The following is a 25,683-nucleotide window of genomic DNA, read 5'->3' on the forward strand; positions in this document are numbered from 1 at the left end:
GAAGCTTTGACAAAGCTTTGATAATTCAGCATTTTTTCATTCTCTGTTTCTGAAAATAGGGTTTTTCTTACATATGAACAGACCCCCATACTTGTAGTTCCATCATCTTTTATCAATTTAGAGCACTAGTCTAGAGAATTGTGGACTGTTTATATTTATGACGTTATGTTCTAAGAATAACAATGATAAATAAAATACATCAACAGATAGGAAATTGAGAGCAATGTTTTCCAATGGCAGAAAATTAGCCCTAGCCTTTCAGCTACTCTCATAGCCACCAACAACATTTTAAAATTATGTCTGTCTTCTTTCTATGAGTGGGTTTCGATTGACACGAATGTCTACCGGGAGTATTAGCATCAAGCACATTTAATTGAATTCAATGCTTGACATCTACATGCAGAAACACACTCTGTTTATTTACTTTGAGTAAATGGTTCTTGCCAAAAAATGTCAGGATTTAGCCTTGTTACTCTTTCATTGCAAATCTCGAGAGGTTGAAAGGACAATAATCTCCTTTTATAAAAGATTCTACACCTCTTTGATGAGGTATAGCCTAATGACTTGTATAATCATGGTGTGTGCAAGCATTTGTGTGCTCGCTGTATTTCTCACATGCTGCTTTTCAATCATAAATAGGCCAAGATATTGGAAGGTCCCCCTATGCTGCATACAATATGATGCAGCGAGAAAGCAAGAAATGTGAAATGAAACCTTGAGGAACATTGACCATCAATGTGCATTTGTCAACATGTTAAAACATGTGACAACACAAATATATTTAATGTTTGTGAAGAGAGGTTATTGTATACAAACCTGAGGCTTCTAATGGATAATGGGATGCTTTGTTATGCTACAAAAATGCTTTTTAAGTGGCATACTTGAGGACGGTTCATCAGGACACCACCGAAATCCCTCTGTGAGTCACGTATAATATTGCAGAAGGAGTTTCCCTCCAGAGTAGTTCACTGGGTTCGGTGTTGTTATATTTCAAAAGTTTTGTGTTACAATCTGTAAATTCTTAGATTGGAAATCTAAAAGACCCATATTATATCTAATGTCTGTCTTTGATCTTTGTCCTCAGGTCAAACTTGTGGTGGTGTTGTACAAGGACTAAATGGAACGATAGAGAGTCCTGGCTTTCCCCATGGCTACCCAAACTATGCCAACTGTACCTGGATCATCATTACAGGAGAACGAAACAGGATACAGTTGTCATTTCACACCTTTGCCCTTGAAGAGGACTTTGACATAGTCTCCATTTATGATGGCCAACCGCAGCCAGGAAACCTGAAAATTAGGTAAGACTTTTACTTACTCATATGCAGTTTTGTATGTATTCATTGGATTTGAGTGTTACAGTACTGTATTGTTGTAACTTTAGTGGTCCTGTGTGGCACTAGCAATGCTAAGGTTATTATCATGCTGACATGACTGGCCTGTTAAGTGATACATACTTTAGTTGTGTAGTGTTGAACATTCATGTGTACCCACTGAATAGTTATATTGATGTTATAAGGGCACTCATTCATTCCAACTGTACCTAAAGTACCACAGGGCTTCTTTATCTTGCCATAAAAGAGCAAATCAACTGAAAACGTAAAATTCCCATCAGGACCCTTCTGAAACAAGTAAACATTTGTAATGCCATGCAGGCTAAACTGCATCCCTGTGGTTGCCAAGGTTGCGCTTACCAGGTTTGAAGTATGCCAATAGGTTGGTACGGGAGGCACCCTCTTGGCGTTGAAGTAAGTAATGGGGATCTGCAATCAATAAAGGCAATCTCAAAATACTTTTCCTCCAAGTGAAAATGGAATGCCTTAATTCAGATGCAGGATTATTTTTGTAAAAACATACACATTATTAACACAACTGATTGCATAAAGAGGGTGAAGTGAAACTAATGCTGCTGAAAAGTATTTACCAAGTAAATATGTGAGTAGTATTATAAAGTGTTTACCAACTCAGTGGCCTTCTAGTTTGATTGTCTGTCCAGAGATTGGAAGGTTGGGAGTTCGATCCCCGTTTGAGTTATACCAAAGACGGAAAATGGTACCCGCTGCATCTCTGCTTGGCAATCAGCATGACGGAGATAGATTGTTGGTAGGGCCCTGCGATTGTATAGCGTCCTGTCTAGGGGGTGTACTAGTACATCAAACTGCCTCACGCTACCGAAACAGGAGAGCACTTTCCGGCTCACACAAGCCAAGGCTCGTGCAAGGCTATTTACTTAATGAATATAAAGTGTTAGACAGAGCACCCGCTCAATGTGATTCCATGTATTACTTGACTAGATCAGTGAAAATGTCAGTCAGTCTCTTAGCCAATGGGAAAATACCAGGCTAATGATAATTATACATTTTATTATACAGCTCTCAAGGTCAAGACAACAAAGGACAACAAAGGACATGCAAATACATCAACTTGTGTGGAAAAGTACAGTGCATTCGGAAAGTATTCAGACCCCTTCTCTTTTTCCGCATTTTGTTACGTTACAGCCTTATTTTTAATCAATCTACACACAATACTCAATAATGACAAAGCGAAAACAGGTTTTTAGAAATACCTTATTTATGTAAGTATTCAGACTCTTTGTTATGAGACTCAAAATTGAGCTCAGGTGCATCCTGTTTCCATTGATCATCCTTGAGATGTTTCTAGTCCATCTGTGGTAAATTCAATTGATTGGACATGATTTGGAAAGCCACACATCTGCCTATTTAAGGTCCCACAGTTGACAGTGCATGTCAGAGCAAAAACCAAGCCATGAGGTTAAAGGAATTGTATGTAGCGCTCCGAGACAGAATTGTGTCAAGGCACAGCTCTGGGGAAGGGTACCAAAACATTTATTCAGCATTGGAGGTCCCCAAGAACACAGTGGCCTCCATCCTTCTTAAATGGAAGAAGTTTGGAGCCACCAATACCAAGAACCTGATGATCACTCTAACAGAGTTCATGAGTTCCTCTGTGGAGATGGGAGAACCTTCCAGAAGGGCAACCATCTCTGCAACACTCCACCAATCAGGCCTTTATGGTAGAGAGGCCAGACGGAAGCCACTCCTCAATAAAAGGCCAAATGGCACCTAAATTACTCTCAGACCATGAGAAACAAGATTTTCTTTGGCCTGAATGCCAAGCGTAACGTGTGTAGGAAACCTGGCACCATCCCTAAAGTGAAGCATACTGTGGCGATGTTTCTAACGGCAGGGACTGGGAGACTAGTCAGGATCGAGGGAAAGATGAACGGAGCAAAGTACAGAGAGCTCCTCGATGAAAACCGGCTCCAAAGCACTCTGCCCCAGTCTGAGGTCCTAAGGTTCACCTTCCAACAGGACAACGATCCAAAGCACACAGCCAAGACAACGCAGGAGTGGCTTCGGGTCAAGTCCCTGAATGTCCTTTAACGGTCCAGCTAGAGCCTGGATTTGAACCTGATCAAACATCTCTGGAGAGACCTGAAAATAGCTGTGCAGCGACGCTCCCCATCCAACCTGACAGGGCTTGAGAGGATCTGCAGAGAATAATGGGAGAAACTCCTCAAATACAGGTGTTCCAAGCTTGTAGCATCATACCCAAGAAGACTTGAGGCTGTAATCACTGTCAAAGGTGCTTCAACAGAGTACGGAGTCTGAATACTTATGTAAATGTGATATTTCAGTCTGTTATTTGTAATACATTTGCAAAAATGTCTCAAAATGTGTTTTTACTTTGTCATTATGAGGTGTTTTGTGTAGATTGATGAAAAAAATGTTTTAAGCAATTTTAGAATAAGGCTGTAACGTAACAAAATGTGAAAAGTCAAGGGGTCTGAATACTTGCCAAATGCACTATAAGTGTGTGCACTGCAACACACAAGCAAAATCACTAGTGATGTACATTAAACAGCAAGAAATTAGCAAACCGAAAAATATACTTACAATTTTTATATTTTACGAGTTTAACCAAAAGACCGATCTGAGAAGATACATTATAATCAAGCCTTGACCAAAAAACATTGACCAAGTCTGAGTTACAGACAGAGACAATGAGAGAGCTCCCGATTGTTGAAGCCGCTTGAGAGAAAAGTTGGATTTCCACTAAATTTCTGTCTGGTAAAGGCTCAATGCACTCCATCTGGTATTCACAACCTTCTCATTCCATCTCATTTAGGTGTGTGTGTGAAGACATGGAAAACTGTTAATAGTCTGTTAACACACACCTCATACTGTGTGACATGAAGTGTTGATGTCATTACTTCAGGGCAATAACTAGCATAAGCAGGTCATTAAACGGGCAAAGATCACTTGCTATATGATCTCTTCAGACTCTGTAAAGGGGGCTTTCTTTACCCCGTCCTCCTTTTCACCAATGGCTCTTTATCATTTAGGATTTAATAGTATGGAAATGCAATTCTGTGTTTATGCTAATTAAACACAAGGCATTACCAGAGGGTTTGGAGCGATACTCCAGTGACAAGCAGTATCCTTCTCTGGTGAACCTCTCCTTGGCTGAGATGGACTCTACCTCTGTGTCTGTGGAGAGTGACAAACATTGCTCACCATGACTGCAGTGTCAAACTTTATAACACTGTGGGTTTCGACCTATAAACGCTGCCTGCTACCATCACAGTTGCCCTCTCTGTCTGTCTCCTCAGCTCCAAAAATGTACCCATTACCTCTAAGATGCTGGCTGGTAACAGTGACTTACCGCCACAAGGTGTCAGTGAAACCTAAATTCCTGTGTTTTTATGCTAATGAAATGCATCAAACATATATAACAGTATAGCCTACAGTCAGCAAGGAAAATAGGGCAGGCAAAGATAACCAGTGATTTGAACAAATCCAGCACAGGAGAATAGGGATTCAAGCTAGCTGAACTAAGTAAGCATGGGTAGGATGTGGAGGAAGTGGCTTTGCCCTGTTGGTTGCATTGCTGCATTGGATAATTTTATAAGCTTTTTTATTCATGTCTCAGAATGGTATCAAAAGTTGAAGGCATTTAAAAAAAATAAAGATAACAAATAGTGCCATAGCAGCAAGACACAACTGTACAGTACTGTAGGCCCACAACAAACAACGTATTGAGCTGTATTGAGTTGAGCTCTATGAATAAAGACAACAGTCTTGGGAAAGTAGAGATAAACAACACTTCACTAGAGATGAAGACTTCATATTCATTGAAAGAGAGCAGTAGCACTTTGCAGGTCTGAAAGTGAATAAAGGTCGCTGAAACAGTCATTCAAAAGAGAACATGCTGGCCACACCCAGTCCGACTGGCATTTCTGACTGATAGGAGGCATTACGCTGCACAGATTTCCTCCACATGAAGCAGCTGTTATGTTGCATATGCTGTCCTTTGAGAATGATACTTCCCCTGACCTTTGAATAACATACTGATACCTGAACATGTGCAGACTATGGATGCAGGTAAAAGGGAGTTCATCTGTGCATTGTAAAGAGATGGAAGACTACTGTGTATTGTAGTGAAGGAGTACATATCTTACTGCAATAGACTTGAATAACCTTTCTTCTTTCTTACATCAATACTTTATCACAATAGTTTTCAAACCATACATTATTTTGAATGACAAATGGCTCCCTATTTACCTATGTATTTACATAGGCTGTCAAAGTGTAATTACAAAGGAACTAATTCATTACTATGTAGTGACAGTGTAGGTACCCTCTGTGGTCTAAGTGAACAGATCTCATGTTTGGCTGAATCTTTGGCTGAATCTAATATCTCACTGGCACAGGAGTAATTGCAAATATGTACTAGTGATTCCTAGGGTGAGAAATAGCTTCTTTGCACCTGAAGACAGGCGATAACCGCAGTGCTGGATGGAATAAGAGCAAACACTTATTTCAGTTACATTAAATCCAGGAAAATCTGGAGGGCCCCTTGCTGATTACAGACTCATAATTGTAATACATTTTGACAATAATATAATAACAAAGCTCTTAAGCAATAGAATGGCAAAGTCTTACCAGACTTGATACGTTTAAAAATAGACTTCAATTTAATACAATACTCAAAAAAAGATATATATTTATCAATAATGGCTGTTGATGCTGAAAAGGCTTTTGACAGTCTTGAATTGCCTTTTCTATTCAAAACTTTGGACGCTTTCAACTTTCCAGCTGAAATAATAAATGTAATACAAATATTATATGAATGTAATAAATACACAAATAATACATTATCTGATGAAATTGCTTTAGAAAGAGGCACAAGACAGGGAGGTCCTCTCTCCACCCTCCTGTTTCCAATGGCAATTGAACCGCTTGCAGAAAGAATTAAACAGGACCCAAACGTAACAGGTTTCAGTATTGGTAAGCATAAATATAAACTAAACTTATTTTCAAATTATCTCCTGATATACCTGACTGATATAGAAAACTCAATGCCCACCTTGCTAAAAAATATTTTCTGAATATTCTAAAATCTCAGGATATAAAATTTACGTGAAAAAAACAACAAAATAATGGCAATAGGAAAAATAAAACGTTTAACTCATGAGCTACAAAAATCTAAGTGGACCACAAAAAAATATAACATACTTAGGATGCTTACTAGGACAACAAACAACAACTATATAAAGATAACTTTATCTCATTACCCAACAAAATGAAAGCCAATGTAATTAAATAGAACAATCTTCCCATAAATATTATAGACTAAACCTCTTCAGAATGACATGGCTCCCAAAGTTTTTATATTTATTCTAGGTAATACCAATTGCCCCACCGAAGACATTTGAAAAGAAAGTTACAGACTTTATATTAAACGTCTTCGACAACGACCAATATCACTCCTTTAAAACACAACCCTATCGAACAATCCTTGAATAGCTTTTCTCAATTCAGCTATAAATTGATCCACATGGTAAACTAAAGGCATAGAACCCGTAAACGACTTGGTAATAAGAAATACAATTACAGTATTTCCATGACAGAATTTAAAAGCAATTTTGGACTGACCAATCTAGATATTTTCAAATACATGGAACTAAAAAGGTTTCATATCACAAAATGTCTATTTGAAATAGTTTGGACATCAGAGCAATCTTGAGGGAATCTATTTGTATCATGTTTCAGGTAAGACCCAGATGCAGACAGTGTCTGTCACGCCATGACCATAGTTTGCTTTGTATGTTTATATGTTTTGTTTGGTCAGGGTGTGATCTGAGTGGGCATTCTATGTTGTATGTCTAGTTTGTCTGATTCTGTGTTTGGCCTAATATGGTTCTCAATCAGAGGTAGGTGTTAGTCATTGTCTCTGATTGGGAACCATATTTAGGTAGCCTGTTTTGTCATTGTGGGTGATTGTCTATGTGTAGTGTTTGTGTCAGCACATTTTGTATATAGCTTCACGGTCATTGTTCATTTATTGTTTTGTTCAGTTTACTTTGTGTTTTTGTCATCCATTAAAATGATGCATTCACACCACTTTGGTCTGCTTCTTACGACGATCGTGACAGTGTCGAAGAAACAAGCGTTTATTATTCTACCGGGGCAACAAAAAACAGGTCAAGGGCAGGCAGAGGTCACTAATCCAGATAGGGTGCAAAAGGTCCAGAACGGCAGGCAGTCTCAGGTTCAGAGCAGGCAGGGGTCAATAATCCAGTGTGGAGTGGCAAGGTACAGAACCTGCAGGCAGGCTCAGGGTCAGGGCAGGCAGAAAGGTCCAAACTGGGAAAAAATAGAAAACAGGGCAGGAGCAAGGGGAAAACCGCTGGTAGGTTTCACGAAACAAAACGAACTGGCAACAGACAAACAGAGAACACAAGTATAAATACACTGGGGATAATGGGGAAGATGGGCGACGCCTGGAGGGGGGTGGAGACAAGCACAAAGACAGGTGAAACAGATCAAGTTGTGACAATTTGAGTCAGAAAATGATATGATACGTAACAAAATAACTGATATTGGCACAAGATGCAGGGAATGTTGGAACATAACTAACAAAATTACACTTAACAAAATATGTATGCTTAATCCAGTATAAACTAATGTATATAATGTATTATGCAAGAGACAAATTTCCCAAATTACACAGCACAATGGCAGTCCTGTCTTAAGTTTAAAACTAACAATGACTCAATAATCCATGCCTTCTGGGAATGCAATAATGTCCAAAAGTTATGGGCGGAGTTAGAAAGTTGCCTGTCAGAATTTGTACAATGTAAATCTACTTTCAATCCGTCTGTCTGCATGTTTCAATATATGGCATATGAGGGTGCAGTGAGATACCAGATGGGTTGGAGGGTACTATTCTCGTTAATCATCTTGAAAAAATGTATACTTAAAAGCTGTAAAATTAACCAATCCTCCATCAGTAACACAATGGAAAGGTCAAATGCTTTATTATCTAAATGGTTAAAGTGTGTGGGCGAAGGAGAGAAACAAAATGGTGCAGTTTGGGGCCATGTGGCTGAGAGTGATGCGGGAACTGGAGTTGGGTGAGCAGGTGGGTCTGGGCATGTGTGATGTTTGTATGTGTGTGTTTTGTATTGTTTAAAAAAAGTAATAATAACATCAGAACAGAACATGCTATAGATTTTGAGAACACTATGTTCTGGCTTATTTAACATTTACTGGCATTAGGCCTCATGATACAAAACAATAAGCTAGTCGCTCAGATGAAACTATCCAAGCCTTAGATACATCTCTTTAAAAAGTTGATATTTTGGTTGCGTTGTGAACCAAATACAATTTAATATTAACTTTGTAGTACAATAGATGGCCAAAAGTTATGACTATTTTACAAACTAATGTGAGAGTATTTATTTAACCTTCAAATTAGTAGCACAACCATGGCCACATTTTGAGGTTACTGTTATTATGTCTTCTTATGTAATCATAGAACGTGTGCATGTTCAACATAGCATGCAAATGCCACAGGTCTGTGGAAATCTTCGCAATTGCTGTAATAATCTGAACAGCATTGATCACTTGCACTATTTACATTTAATGTAATCTCACCTGCAATCCAGTTAATTTGGCTGTGCTATTAGATGAAGCACTGGGATAACACATTAAGTTGTTGTATAAAAACAAAATATCTGACACTGTATTCCCATTTGAAATTAGTTTTGCTTTGATAGGGTTGAAAGCGCAGTGATAACACATTTAGATGACAACTAAACAAAGAATCTGACATTTTTCCATTGGAATTTATTTGTTATTTTAGATGATAACACATTGGGAATTCAACAAACTTCTGGCTGTCTTTTTTTGTAGGTGAATAAAGGTTGAAATCCACATCTCAACCAAATATTACCCAAATGTCCACTTTGAAATTAGGTGGTGTATCCAGTGGGTCTCTTTTGGACAGTACAGCACAGGATAGTACAGTACAATAAAGCACATCGCAGTAGAGTTCAGTAAAGTACAGTAGAGTTCAGAACAGTAATAAAAAAATAAATAATAATATATGTATTTTATATAGCGCTTTTCATTACAAAGATAATCTGAAAGATGCTGTAAAAACAAACAAAACAAATGTAGAGATCTGGCAGGTCTTGGGCGATGGTCTTCCACAGCTTTAGATGATAAGGTGTTGGTCAGCCAGGCAGTTCAGAAAGGCTGGGCTGTAGCGCAAGCGGAGGGAGCTTTGATGGCACAGAGAGGGAGCAGCATTGGTTAGTTATTTAGGCCCGAGCTCCTTATCTCCTCCTCCTCCTCCTCTGTACTGTAGGTAGGCTGGATAGTCCACTATCCAAGTGTAGCACCCACCTTGGTGATGCTTCAGCAGCTTAAAGTGCCAGAAAGACCACTACACCTCGGCAGTAGTCAGGAAACAGTCCCCTATGAGGCGGGCCTTGCTCAACCCCTCACACTTCGTTCATGCAAACGGGACAAGTGGAAAAAAGGTGGAAAAAAGATGGTGCTGTAATGATGCATCATTCAAGTGATTGCATAGCCTGCTAGCTAGCTAGCTAACTATCTAGCCAAGCGGGGGAAAAAACAGACTTTCCATTAGTCTAGTAAGTCCATGGACCAAAACCACCAGATAGATACTGTAGCTCTGAAACAAGAAGTCATGAAAAATGCTATAAAAATACTTAAAACAAAATATTTACAAATGTACAGGAACTCTCTGCCTCGACACGGCACCATGGCAACAACGGAACTCAGTAGAGTACAGTAGAGTACAGTACATTACTGTACTCTACTGTACTGTACTGAACTATATTCTACTCCAGGATTCCCCAAACTCAGATTTGGTAAAATAATTATTTAAGTTTTAATCACTTAATAATTCCTAAACAAAAATGTATATAAGTTAAAACACTAACTAATTGGTAGGTCTGACTTTACTTGTTCTATACATCTGTGAACATTAATTTTCCCTCCTCATGAGGGAGATAAGTTAGAACATACCTTAAAGATATGTGGGTTTTTGGTAACAGAATTACGAAGAGTAAGGCAATATTTCTTAAGCTTATGGAGGCAAATAATTTAAAGAGCAGCAGTGTGTGTCTACAGTAAAGCTTTAAGCAGCTATTTGTACTCTGAGTTGAACTAATAGCATTTCATCACCTTTACAGCAGGATGCACTGTTGTTTTATCGCACAGAGGGTTTGTATTGCCCATCACTTTTTTCTCCTTGTAATCTTGATTCAAAAGTGGTCAGAGTTTGCCACTAGGCTGGAGTGTCTCCAAATGATTTGCCTCTTCATTGCTGACTTCACGAGTGCATGAATAAATGATTTCTCCAACACTGGATAATATCCTTGTAAGCTTGTGACACTGTTTTAATTGCTTCTGCCACGTTATATGGACAGTGGCAGAACAAATATACAAATGCAAAATAAAATAAACTTATAGTGTATGAGTACATCGCATGGCCGTGCAGTATCCTAGGCTATTACTCTACAACAGACAGTATATTATGAACATTTTTAGAAAGGTGTGTGCCTTTTTCATATTTTTCGTTGCAGAATGCATGCTGGTCAGGAGGTTGAAATCACAGCCGTTTGAGACCCACACTGTTGGTATTTCACTGATAGCATTAGGCTACTCTGTTGGAGACATTCTAAAAGCACATAATTACATGTTTGCAACACTGTTGACTCACATGAGCAGGTTGTATGCTATGACCACAGGAACAAAGATTTAACATAATGTTCTCCAGCTGTTCTGTTGTAATATATACAATGCTTATTAATTAGAAAGACATGATAAAAGGCAAGTTGGAGTTCATTTCCACGGTTCATAATCCAATGAGAAATTTACTATTTTGGTTATCGCTATAGCTTACATGAAATGTTTGTATAGTAGATTGATCTAGCACTTCTCTAAACCTCTGAGGAAATCAAATTAAGTTCTTTACATTCTCCTCTAGGGTATGCTTCATTGCCAAACAAGAAAAGAGCATCTGAAGGGCCAGTGGATAAGGCTTTCTGCTTGGAAATGGGAGATTGAGATGCCTTTTCTGTGTAGGGTCTGCAGAAGTTGTGTGGATGAGGCTTTCATTTCACAGCGGCTTTACATACAGTAGTGCTGATATGTTCTCAGAGGTAATGACCTCCACTACTTGCAGTAGCTAGACTTAAAATCCAAATCTTTGGTTCTATAGTGAAGCACTGTCATTAGTATCACTACTTCACTACAAGAGGAAACTTGGAAAGCTCTGGGATCTATAAACAAGATAATTGTTTAAACAAATAAAGCAGCTACTCATAGTTGAATATTAACCAATATACAAACTGTGTTGTATTCAGTAGCATGCTTTGAGAGAAAAATAAATAATTCCCTTAATGAACTCTCAAAGAGAATAAAAAATGCTGTTAATAGGTTTCCACCATCTCGTTCCCCTCATCCCTCAAAGTGGAGCTTTGGGAAAGTCAACATCTCAGTGTTTTCCATTTGTCTTTCTTGCGCAGTAGTCTTGGTTCAGTTACATCACACTTGTCTACTACAGTTCTTTATCAACTCTGATTCTTCTTCATTTGTTTGCTCCCACCCCACCATCTACAGCAAGGCCTACCTCTCCACTACTGATAGAAGAATAACCCTGTCATTACACAGTCACAACTCACAGGCCCAGAGCATAGTTTTACTTTCATCCAAGAAACTGGCACCAACGTTGGCACTTAAGTGAAACGGAGCCTTCGTCACTGACAGCAAGTGGCATGTAAGGTTGCTGTCATGTTTTTTAAATATTTTTTCACAATTATTATAATGTGAGGATAGGAATGCTGGCGCAGGCTCTGTTACCTTCCAGAGGGAGAGTAATTGCTCTGGAGGCTGCGATAAAGAGTAGAAAGAGGATGAACCGGTTTTGCATGTGATAAAGAATGTCAAAGAGGAGGCTTGAAGGAAGGCTGCATGATTCTGTTATGAATATGAAGGGGGGAAAAACATTAATGCTGATGCTCAATTGTACACCGAGAGATGATTTGGTGCCATTGCTTAACAGAAGATTTGCATAACAATGCTTCTCCTACTTTTATCTATTGGTCATTTCTCTTCTGAGAGTGCTATAAAGTGAGCAAAGAAATACAAAGCAACTTAACAGGCTACTAGTCTTTCAAAAGTCTGGGCTTGGAACAGACATGTTTGTGTTTTATAGCCATTCCTGTAGCCATTTAGAAATTAAATACATATGATCATGCAATGAGAAAGTTACATTTAAATCATACGCTTTTTATATTGGCATGGGGCAAAGCATTGTTATGGAGATTAAATAACATAATTAACCAGAAAGACATGTCGTGTCTTTGGCTATGCCGGATTAAGTGATATGACATGCTATTCTATGAAATAATTTCTCCACAATTAATATCACCTGATTGAGCTAATCATGTAAATGTAATTCACTAGAGAGTCGGGCACCACAAAATAATATTTATAGAGCTGTTATCTTCCGAATAAACTCTTAAAGACCTAGTAATATTTTACATCAATAGCAGTCAATATCAATCGTCATCTTAATTCAGTCTCATCTGAAAGTTGTAAATTATTTTATCTGCACGAACCCTGGCTAACAAGTTGAATCAGCAATACAAAATTGGGTTTAATTATTTATTTACTAAATACCTAACTAATCACACACAATTAATCATAACTTGATTACAAATTACGTCATAAAGGAAAACGTCCCTAGCGGGCGGAACAGATATGACAGCTTGTTACACAAAAGAAAAGGGTCTGGGTTTAGTGAAGGAGCGGGAAGAATGAGGAACAAAGGGAAGAAGCTGGGCTATCGTAAATACAGTATCTTATCCATTCTAAATGACCACCCATTTGGAAAAGGAAAATGCAATAAATATTTACTCTGAGCTGCGCTTCAGTAGTTTGGTGGTAGATGGAAGGCCGTGTTGCCAAATCGAGTCCTTTGTCCTTTGAAGAATGTCTCTGGTGGTCAATTGGATACGTTGTAGTAACATCATTGTGTGGTAGACGGGTTAGTCTGTCTGATCCTTCCTAAACGGCGTTTGCAGCTGCTGTTGCTAACTCAACGGCTAGGAGGTATCAGTTATGTAGTGAATAAGAGTTCAAAGTTCATACCATTCGCAACCAAAGCTCACGCTGATGTTAGCTTCGTTCTGTAGTTATTATCTGAACCATTCTGACATAGGACCGTCGTCCTACATCCCCGGAACAGGAAGTTCTATTGTCATCAAGTGCTTATATAGGAAGGGAAAGGAGGGCGTGTTTGAAAAGTTTTATAGCCCATGTCCCTTCACAGGGGCAGGCCACTGATTGAGCAGAGTCCTATCTTATGAAAACCCACATCTCACATTTTAGAAGCTAAAAGCACATTTCATCCCTTCACAAATAATTTCATATTCACAAATTTAAATTGACCAACAATTCCATGTGAATCCGATAACTCTGATGTGTAGACTTTCCACTGTAGAATTTATGTCATCTGATCATTGATGAGAATGTCTAAGATGACAACCGAACTGACATCATATTCATTAAGTACCACCGCATATGTTCAATTGTTCGGATTACCAGAATATAGTCCATTTTCCCCCACCTACTGATGTTCACAGAATCTCTATGTTAACCAAGGGATTTGCAAATGTAACCTCAGTAGGGTAGAGAGAGGAAAAAGGGGGGAAGAGGTATTTATGACTGTCATAAACCTACCCCCCAGGCCAACGTCATGACAGACAGTATAGAGGATATAGACATACACTGTGATTCTTTATTTGGATTTTTGAGGCTGAAGCAGATATGCTTCATTATGCTAACAGAGGTGTTTATGTATGAGATGCATTGCAATATATAATAAACACAAGTATTATCATTAACAGTTAAATTAGGGAATTGCAATCAGCATGACACATTACACTGGCCTCTCCTAATTATCTCACTTCTAGCAAGTTTTCCTTATGAGTGAAAGTTCTCTCGAAGACATACACAAATTTATCTGGTACGTCATATATAATCTCCCAATTAAGTACAATTTATAGCTAAATGCTTTGACATCATAGTGCTGCCATCTTGTACTCATATGAATAACAATCCAATTAATTTCCGCCATAGAGGTGAACATTGAGTGACAATTTCCCTATGAATTTTAGTATCACTATCTATCACATAAGGTTCATAACAGTGTATGCTGAAACGTTAAGAAATCACACATTTTAGTCTCAATGGGAAAATACAGTCTATTCTACAGAACCCAGTGACACAAGGCTCTGAATTTCTTCCCCTTAATATAAACTACGTATATTATTGTTCATTTTCACTTCAAATGGAAATAATAATAACATAATTCACATATAATGTATATATTTTTAATTGAATGTCTACAATACATCACCCCTCATATACTGTATGTTGCTAGACAACAGTACAATATGATTAAAAGCAGAGTGAGAGATTGAGGACAGGGAGGAAGAGACAGAGATAGGGGGGAGAGTGGGAGAGGGTGGGAGAGAGAGAGCATCAGGGGAAAGAACAACAGTATAACTTCCTTGAAGAGAGAAACAAACCAATGTTCACTGTTGTATAACTTTTGAAAACCCCAGGGCCAGGCGAGAAATTGAACAGTGTAAAAATAATTAGAACACCAGGTGTGGGCACAATGAGACGGAGGGAGAGACTGTTGACAAACCAATTCAACCGTCTTCTTCACCTCACACTGTGTTGAAAGTCAATTTAGAGTTTCATCGGCCACCTCTCTTTGTTTCTCAGGCACAGGTACGTCACGAGCCCTGGCCAGCGAAGGAATGGGTTGAGAGAATGATTCTGATTCAATCCACTGCTGTATAGGCGTGTCTTGATTCACTTTCCCATTACATAATACATACCGGAATATAGTGTTATATTTACTCCATTCTGTCTCTCTTTAAATTCATTCTGGTTCTGTGTGTTGTAGGATTGTGCTGTGATTTTCTACCATTTCACTGGCCACAATGGCAAGATGGTGGAGGAATATTTCTGCAATATAATTCTTCCACGTTTATGCGGAAGGTGGCAGTTCCCACAAGATTTTTGGCTATTTCAGGCAGTTTGTCGAGGCATATTTCCATGGGCTTCAGAGACAAAGCGAGGCAAAAGCACTCCCCATTGTTCAGTGCTGTGAGGCATCACTGCAGAGATTTTTTAGCAGGTGAACAAACAATCATGTTTTAGGATGTTCAATAGAGTAGTTCAAATAATTGTTAAACCTAACCCAGTTCTATCCTCAACTGATTGATAGCATTCAGAGAATCTGGCACGGTGACTTGATCTCCGTGCTGATTTAATTGACTTATTCAGATAACATCAACACACAAGCTCTGTAATTTTATGCAATGTATTACAAGGTTACATAATATATAAACCAACTCTTAGTTTTGCTGATGTTTGAAAATAATTCACAATGAAATAGCGTGGTTTGGTGTTGGTATGGTCTACCAACCCTAAGGTAATATAGAATACAGCACTGAAAATAGCAGTCTGTTACCGTTTATTCACTTTACAAACACTATTTGGGAAGTTAACATGGTAAAGAATGACAAAACACCTCTGCAGAAATGATATTGCAAAGTGTTTGTTCACCTGCTGTTACTGTATGCTCCCGAGTGGCGCAGTGGTCTAAGACACTGCATCTCAGTCCCTGGTTTGAATCCAGGCTGTATCACATCTGGCTGTGATTGGGAATCCCATAGGGTGGTGTGCAGTGTTGTCTCGTTTTGGCTGGGGTAGGCTGTCATTGTAAATAAGAATTTGTTCTTAACTGACTTTCCTAGTTAAATAAAGGTTATATATAAGGTACTGCTTGAGTGGTACACTCTTAGAAAAAAGGGTTCTTTGGCTGTTCCCAGGATAACCTTTTTTGGTTCCGGGTAGAACCCTTTCGGGTTCCACGAAGAGGAACCCTCTGTGCTGGATCCAGAAAGGTTTTACTTGGAACTAAAAATGGTTCTTCAGGTTCTAGATAACCCGTATTTTTCTAAGAATGTAGGGATGTGAAACAAAATATTGGATGAATGTACGCACACACACACACACACTCACACACACACACACACACACACACACACACACACACACACACACACACACACACACACACACACACACACACACACACACACACACACACACACACACACACATTTGTAGTTGTTCCCCTCACGGATAAACTGTGGTCTCAGATGGATGCTTTGAATCTCACATTCAGAAAACAATCCTGCATTTATATCTGATATGCTTGTAAAGAATATAATTATTTTGGAATGGAACCACACAGATTAACCTCCAATATCGTAAATACTTTTTGTATGTAACATTGAGGTCGTGCCGGTCGCAGTCCTTGAATGATATCCTCTGACTGACCTAAGACAGCCCCTTGAGATAAGTATTTTTCAGAAAGGCATGGCCTTATAATCACTCGGGCAACCATGAGTTTCAGAGTATTTTTCTGCATCATCATACAATGCTGTATGCGTGTTTGAAGAAAAGCATACTTCTGGAGAATATTAGTATTAAGTAGCTTTTTGTGCCATGAGGTGTAATGGATCATGATGTACGGATATCAAAACCGTCAGGCAAAATTACGTTCAATGACGAGACAACCTACATTATTCCCATATTTCCATTTTTTCATGGTAGAGACAAATACAGTATCCTGCAATGCTTGCTGTACAACCTCTAGTTACTGCTGGTGAATTGAGCACTGTGCTCAACAGCCAAAATGGATTAAACTGGCAAATGATCAGATATATAAATCAATGTTAAACATTAAAATACTGCAGAAGAAGTGATCTAGTTTTGCACTAGACAGGTTTTGAAATGCCAAAATAGTGTGAAGAGGATTTAGAGAGAGAAAACAACATTAAAAGAGAAGGTAACAAATTTTGCACTAAACCAAAATAGTCTTTTTAACACTTGATTAAGTGTTACAACACACCGTGTCATGTTTCAAAACATCTCAGGATTACGTGTTTCAATACTCCAGCCAAGTTAAGGTTTCGTCTCCTTTTTGCAGCCCAGTTCCCAGTTTCTCAGTTACAACGCACTTCATTTTAACAGTGGAGGTATTAGGGCCAGGTGGGAATAGGGAAGGATATTACTAACAATGTATTTCCTGTGTGGATTTATTCCCACCCAGAGTGCTACTGTGGCAATGTATCATTGGCTTGCAGCTAATATTCAAAATGAAGTAGAGGACTGGAGTCCTTCAATACAACTCCACGTTTCAACTGAGTAATATTCTGATTGTCAATGCCGATTTCAATTCAGAAAATTGTTGAATTTACTGGCACAGTGAGAACTCTTGACCTTGCCTATCCAATTAGATATCCAAAACAGTTTGTCTGTTGGTATTACACCACATACAATATAAAAAAGGAGGCCCTGAAAGATGGCCTTATTGTTTTATAGCCTCAATTCAAAATGGATTAAATAGATACACACAATACCCCATAATGACAAAGTGAAAACATGTTTTTAAATACAGAATAAGTGTAATTTAGGCTTGTGATAACAAAGAGGTAGAATACTTATTGACTCAATACATTTCAGCTTTTCATTTTTTATTCATTTGTCAAAATTCTGAAAAACATAATTCCACTTCGACACTATGGGGTATTGTGTGTAGGCCAGTGCCCAAAAACTCTAAATGTAATACATTTTAAATTCAGGTTGTAACACAACAAAATGTGGAACAAGTCAAGGGGTGTGAATACTTTCTGATGGCACTGAGACAACATACAGTACTCTGCACCTTAAAGGCCCAGTGTTTCTTTTTGGCCATTTGAATTGAAAATATTCAGAGTAAGGTACTTAATTGTTACCCAGAAATGATTTGATATTGAGAAAAAAACATCTGCATTGGACCTTTAACTTGTGGAGCAGATGGCTGTAGATTGTATTGCATTTACTCTTGACAGACCCTGAGTGTATCAGATGGAACATGCTGTCCAATTCCTCCGCAAGCAGTCTTGCACACTGTATTAGACACCTTCTATAGTGCAAGAAGAAATATAAGACAATTCTAGTCATCACAATAATGTAGTATCTTTAATTGGGTCTTATTACAATAGGTTAACTGGATTTCGAAAAACACAAGTGAATTCTGGTTGCTCATTTGAAACTGAGCCATATATTTTGGAAAATCTGCAACCGTGGCCTTGGGGCATACTATGTTTTTTTTATTTTATTTTATTATCTAGGCAAGTCAGGAAGGAGGTGGACTGAGTTGTAGGTCCGTCTAAAACTGTTCTCTTTGTTGCTCTTTTGTTGATGGTTGTAAAGGCGTCTGCATGCATAGGTTCGGTTTGCTCCTAGCAAAGCTCGGCTAGGCGAAGCAAACGTCTGTGCTCGCATAGTCCCTAAAGACCTTCGCTTGAAAAACAATTAAAAAGCGGCAATATTTGTGCTGTTTGTCCCTCTTGAGCCACCAAAGCAACAATATAGTCTGAAAGACTTTCTCAATCTAGTCCGAATTAATCAAAAATGTGTTAAGAAATCTGTTATAAATTTGTATGTTTTTGCCAATCAAGCAATTTGACATCTAAGATGTTTGGTGCAGTATTTCTCAAGTAAAAAAAGTGCATGAAAACAAGTCTTCTCTCGTTGAATGACATCAAACACCTCATTGACGAATCCCATCAATAGTTCCCACTCCTACTAGAAGTAGTACTGTTGGCCAATCACCGACGAAGGGGCATAGACTTTGGCTACCGAACTTTGACTGCACGAACAGCTCCCCAAAAAACTTCTGAAGACCAACACTTTGTCATAATATATGCGCCAATTGTTTTGACTCGGAAGGATATGGTAAGCTTATGACTCCCAGTGGGATGACAACATAGAATTATATCTGACGAGGACATACTCCAAAGTAATGATCAGTTACGTTTATTTTTTAACTATTTAAAAAAATATATTTTGTATGTTTATTAGATAGAAAGACAGTGGAGAAAAGTAGGAGTGATAGTTCTAAAAGAGGATTTGAACCCATGCTGGCAGTGGTACATAGTACATGTTTTCTAAAGGCAGCTTAGAGCGCTAGACAACCCCAGACCACAATCAGTTAAGTTTCTTTAAGCCCTGTAAATTTGTTATATTTGCAAAGCTAGAGGATATTGCGGCAATAATCACTCATCAACTATTCATCATACCCTGTTGTGTTTATGCTTAAAAGCCAATCTGAAACAGCTGGGGGGCCCGAGGACATGCAGGTTAGAGAAATGCTTAGTTAGACGACCGACAGAGAAACCTACTTTCACAACATCTAGGGTGCCTACTATAGGCTTCCTAGGTAGTCCATAACCTGATCTCAATATTTATGTAAAATAAGTGGTGGTAGTTGAATATGTAATGGTGTGGTTCTGCTCTACCAAAGGTTTATCTTAGCTTCACAGATGGCTGGTGGCACCTAAATTGGGGAGGACAGGCTCATAGCAATGGCTTGAACGGAATAAATGTAATGGTATCAAACACATTGAAACCATGTGTTTGATACCACTCCATTCCAACTCTCTCCTCATCAGCCCCCTGTGCTTAGCTTACCTTTTCAATTTCTGACCTGAGATTGGCCAGATCCCACATAGAGTTGTTGAAGTTTTTGTTTTGGGGTAAAAAAGGGTTAAAGGAGAGAGACATGCATCAATAGTTCACAGAAGCGGTGCGTAGGTAAAATCACTAAGGAAGCCAAGCCAGGAAAAAAAGCTTTATTATAACCTGTGTTGTGATAATTGCGTTGTTTGCTCTATAACCTGTTAGTTCATATCCTTTGCCACCGTGATATATAGGCCTAAGGCCGAGACAATAAGAAGACAGTGGCAGAATAAATGCAATAATAGTTCAGAATAAAATTGTGTTTCATCACAAAACCAGAAACCAACATCTGTCCGGTGAAGTCCACGAACAAACAGTTAGATGACCTACAACAGCATGGTCAAGCAAGTTAATGTTTACAACATTTTCAGACTACTAAACAACTATTGATTTAGAACCACAGAGAGCTATCGTAAGTAGCAAATAAAACAGGAGCTGCCTCCACTATTGCAGCACCATTTCAACTTCAATATTTCAACATCATCAAATCACCTATGCTAAGTCAATTACAGTAACAAGTCAGATACCAAAAACAATTTAGTCCAATCAACGTAAGCTAAATATGATATGGCTGTCCATGGTACTTCGGCTTAGAATGTATCTACATTAAAAAAAGAGCACTTCACGTAGACACTCCATCCCCCAGAAGGTAGTAACTTCTCAGAACTGGCTCTCTCGTAGCCCCATGTAGCTCAATTGGTAGAGCACTCTCTAGCGTAGGTTGCTCTGGTTAAGAGTGTCGTCTAAAATGTAATTGTCAAAAGACATACAAGACTGTGTATTTTTGTGCAACCGCGCATACAGTGCCTTGCGAAAGTATTCGGCCCCCTTGAACTTTGCGACCTTTTGCCACATTTCAGGCTTCAAACATAAAGATGTAAAACATTTTTTTTTTTGTGAAGAATCAACAACAAGTGGGACACAATCATGAAGTGGAACGACATTTGTTGGATATTTCAAACTTTTTTAACAAATCAAAAACTGAAAAATTGGGCATGCAAAATTATTCAGCCCCTTTACTTTCAGTGCAGCAAACTCTCTCCAGAAGTTCAGTGAGGATCTCTGAATGATCCAATGTTGACCTAAATGACTAATGATGATAAATACAATCCACCTGTGTGTATTCAAGTCTCCGTATAAATGCACCTGCACTGTGATAGTCTCAGAGGTCCGTTAAAAGCGCAGAGAGCATCATGAAGAACAAGGAACACACCAGGCAGGTCCGAGATACTGTTGTGAAGAAGTTTAAAGCCGGATTTGGATACAAAAAGATTTTCAAAGCTTTAAACATCCCAAGGAGCACTGTGCAAGCGATAATATTGAAATGGAAGGAGTATCAGACCACTGCAAATCTACCAAGACCTGGCCTTCCCTCTAAACTTTCAGCTCATACAAGGAGAAGACTGATCAGAGATGCAGCCAAGAGGCCCATGATCACTCTGGATGAACTGCAGAGATCTACAGCTGAGATGGGAGACTCTGTTCATAGGACAACAATCCTATGTATATTGCACAAATCTGGCCTTTATGGAAGAGTGGCAAGAAGAAAGCCATTTCTTAAAGATATCCATAAAAATTGTTGTTTAAAGTTTGCCACAAGCCACCTGGGAGACACACCAAACATGTGGAAGAAGGTGCTCTGGTCAGATGAAACCAAAATTGAACTTTTGTCAACAATGCAAAACGTTATGTTTGGCGTAAAAGCAACACAGCTCATCACCCTGAACACACCATCCCCACTGTCAAACATGGTGGTGGCAGCATCATGGTTTGGGCCTGCTTTTCTTCAGCAGGGACAGGGAAGATGGTTAAAATTGATGGGAAGATGGATGGAGCCAAATACAGGACCATTCTGGAAGAAAACCTGATGGAGTCTGCAAAAGACCTGAGACTGGGACGGAGATTTGTCTTCCAACAAGACAATGATCCAAAACATAAAGCAAAATCTACAATGGAATGGTTCAAAAATAAACATATCAAGGTGTTAGAATGGCCAAGTCAAAGTCCAGACCTGAATCCAATCGAGAATCTGTGGAAAGAACTGAAAACTGCTGTTCACAAATGCTCTCCATCCAACCTCACTGAGCTCGAGCTGTTTTGCAAGGAGGAATGGGAAAAAATGTCAGTCTCTCGATGTGCAAAACTGATAGAGACATACCCCAAGCGACTTACAGCTGTAATCGCAGCAAAAGGTGGCGCTACAAAGTATTAACTTAAGGGGGCTGAATAATTTTGCACGGCCAATTTTTCAGTTTTTGATTTGTTAAAAAAGTTTGAAATATCCAATAAATGTCGTTCCACTTCATGATTGTGTCCCACTTGTTGTTGATTCTTCACAACAAAATACAGTTTTATATCTTTATGTTTGAAGCCTGAAATGTGGCAAAAGGTCGCAAAGTTCAAGGGGGCCGAATACTTTCGCAAGGCACTGTATATGTCATATATGCGCCCAGGCAAAATAGATAATGTTGCACCGGCAATAACTCGCACATGGTGAACGAAAGGCTTGTAGATTCATGACTCTTTTGAGTTCTCAGTTCATTCTGCATGCTCTGGGCATTACTGCCTCAAATGAACAAAATTAGTCTAAAAATGTGTTATTTTGACTGAACAAGTTGAAAAGATCAGAGTCAGTAAAAAGAGCCGAACTTCCCATCACTACTGGATACGCTCTTCCGCTTGCTGGCTCTCTGACAGAAAGTAATTTCTCCTTCTTCTTTGTCTTCTTCTTTGAGCTTTAGTGGCAGACTACAACCGATAAGGTGTATTGCTGCCACCTACTGTACGATAGTGAGAGAAAAAAATCCAGTGCAGGAAAGCAGCAGGGTAGCCTAGTGGTTAGAGTGTTGGACTAGTAACTGGAAGGTTGCAAGTTCAAACCCCCAAGCTGACAAGGTACAAATCTGTCGTTCTGCCCCTGAACCGGCAGTTAATACACTGTTCCTAGGCCGTCATTGAAAATAATAATTTGTTCTTAACTGACTTGCCTAGTTAAATAAAGGTTAAAAAAAGGGGAAATATACTAAAATAAAATAGATCTCCACGTCATGCTCAGAATCACATCCCACTTCTTCAGTCATAGTCCAAATCACATCCCACTCCTTCAGTCATACTCCAAATCACATCTCACTCCTTCAGTCATAGTCCAAATCATATCCCACTCCTTCAGTCATACTCCAAATCACATCTCACTCCTTCAGTCATAGTCCAAATCATATCCCACTCCTTCAGTCATACTCCAAATCACATCTCACTCCTTCAGTCATAGTCCAAATCACATCCCACTCCTTCAGTCATACTCCAAATCACATCTCACTCCTTCAGTCATAGTCCAAATCATATCCCACTCCTTCAGTCATGCTCAGAATCACATCCCACTCCTTCAGTCATACTCCAAATCACATCCCACTTATTCAGTCATAAACCAAATCACATCCCACTCCTTCAGTCATACTCCAAATCACATCCCACTCCTTCAGTCATGGTCCATATCACATCCCACTCTTTCAGTCATAAACCAAATCACATCCCTACACAGGCACAGGTGCTTGTGAGGACTAAACATTCATCTACAGGATTTCTTGTAATTCCTCTGCTGTAACATCCCTAAAAAAGGTTCAGCCGCACTCAATTGTTTTTTTAATTTTTAATTTAACCAAGCTAGTCAGTTAAGGACAAATTCTTCTTTACAATGACGGCCTTTCAAAAGGCAAAAAGCCTCCTTCGGGGATGGAGGCTGGGATTAAAAATAAAAATATAGGACAAAACACACATCATGACAAGAGAGACCCCACAACACTACATAAAGAGAGACCAAAGACAACAACATACCATGGTAGCAACACAACATGGCAGCAGCACAACATGATAGCAGCACAAAACATAGTAGAAACATTATTGGGCACAGACAACAGCACAAGCTTCCTGCCATCCAGGACCTCTATATCAGGCGGTGTCAGAGGAAGGCCCTAAAAATTGTCAAAGACTCCAACCACCCTAGTCATAGATTGTTCTCTCGGCTACCACACAGCAAGCGGTCCCGGAGCGCCAAGTCGAGATCCAAAAGGCTTCTTAACAGCTTCTACCCCCAAGCCATAAGACTCCTGAACAGCTAATCAAAGGGCTACCCAGACCTCTCTTTTACGCTGCTGCTACTCTCTGTTTAAAATCTATGCATAGTCACTTTAACTCTACCTACATGTACATATTACCTCAATTACCTCAGCTAACCAGTGCCCCCGCACATCGACTCTTTACCGATACCCCCTGTATGTAGCCTCACTTGTTATTTTACTGCTGCTGTTTAATTATTAGTTACATTTATTTTCAATTTTTTACTTAACACTTATTTTTATTTTAATGCATTGTTGGTTATGGCTTGTAAGTGAACATTTCACTGTAAGGTCTATTCGGCGCATGTGACAAATAAAATTGGATTTGATTTGAAAGGCAAGAAGGTTGAGACAACAATACATCACGCAAAGCTGCCATAATTGTCAGTAAGGGTGTCCATGATTTGAGTCATTGAATGAAGAGATGGAGATAAAACTGTCCAGTTTGAGTGTTTTTTGCAGCTCGTTCCAGTCGCTTGCTGCAGCGAACTGAAAAGAGGAGCAACCCAGGGATGTGTGCTTTGGGGACCTTTAACAGAATGTGACTGGCAGAATGGGTGTTGTATGTGGAGGATGAGGGCTGCAGTAGGTATCTCAGATAGGAGAGATTGAGGCCTAAGAGGGTTTTGTAAATAAGCATCAACCAGTGAGTCTTGCGACGGGTATACAGAGATGACCAGTTTACAGAGAAGTATAGAGTGCAGTGATGTGTCCTATAAGGAGCATTGGTGACAAATCTGATGCCCGAATCGTAAAGAACATCTAGCCACTTGAGAGCACCCTTACCTGCTGATTTATAAATTACGTCTCTGTAATCTAGCATGGGTAGGATGGTCCTCTGGATCAAGGTTAGTTTGGCAGCTAGGGTGAAAGAGGAGTGATTACGATAGAGGAAACCAAGTCCAGATTTAACCTTAGCCTGCAGCAATGCCTATTTTCTCTGATGTCTGCTTTGTTTGTGCTGTTCAATTGATACCCAATGCAATAAACAATACAAAGTCCACCTTTTCAAGATGCAACATGTCAGGATCCTGTTGGCGAGGAACATTTACTGGTGTCTCTAATCCAAATACCATCGTTTCTTCAACGTTGGTCTCTTCTTCCACTCTTCTCACCGCCTCCGGATAGGAGATACGCTGGACAGCCCTTACTTTTGCCACCTCTGTCTCCTTCACCCTAACAGGGAACTTTAGGAATTCGGGCACATGTGGCCTCCACAATTGCAGCATTTCGACTCAACTGCCATACAATACTCCTCTGTCTACATATTATATGGGCTTCCTCACTCCATCCACCATAAGGGTCAGTCGACACATACCAACCACTGCATCTTTTCATTCAGATACATCATTTGCACTCACTTCTAGCGCTACTCAGGAAGTCAGTCTGGATACGCCCTTCCTCTTGTATGCACTCTGACAGTTCTGAGAAGCTACTGCCTTCTGGGGGATGAAGTGTCTCAGTGAAGTGCTTTTTTTAATGTCGATGCATTCTAAGCCTCCATATCAAACAATTTGATGAAAGTAAAATGAATACTTTCCCAAAAAAAGACAAGGCATAATGTTGAAGACTGC

The 25,683-nt window shown here is 39.2% G+C and overlaps 1 protein-coding gene across 1 annotated transcript in view; it reads left to right on the forward strand.

The window, feature by feature from the left end:
- Positions 1 to 25,683, forward strand: part of LOC110502713 (CUB and sushi domain-containing protein 1) — a 510,046-nt gene that overhangs the window by 160,102 nt on the left and 324,261 nt on the right. The window contains exon 2 of the mRNA XM_021580963.2: positions 1,085 to 1,301. Within this exon, the coding sequence (XP_021436638.2) occupies positions 1,085 to 1,301 (217 nt within the window). The remainder of the gene's footprint in view (positions 1 to 1,084; positions 1,302 to 25,683) is intronic.

This window comes from Oncorhynchus mykiss, chromosome 23 (assembly GCF_013265735.2).
Source record: "Oncorhynchus mykiss isolate Arlee chromosome 23, USDA_OmykA_1.1, whole genome shotgun sequence".
In the NCBI taxonomy this organism is placed as follows: Eukaryota; Metazoa; Chordata; class Actinopteri; order Salmoniformes; family Salmonidae; genus Oncorhynchus; species Oncorhynchus mykiss.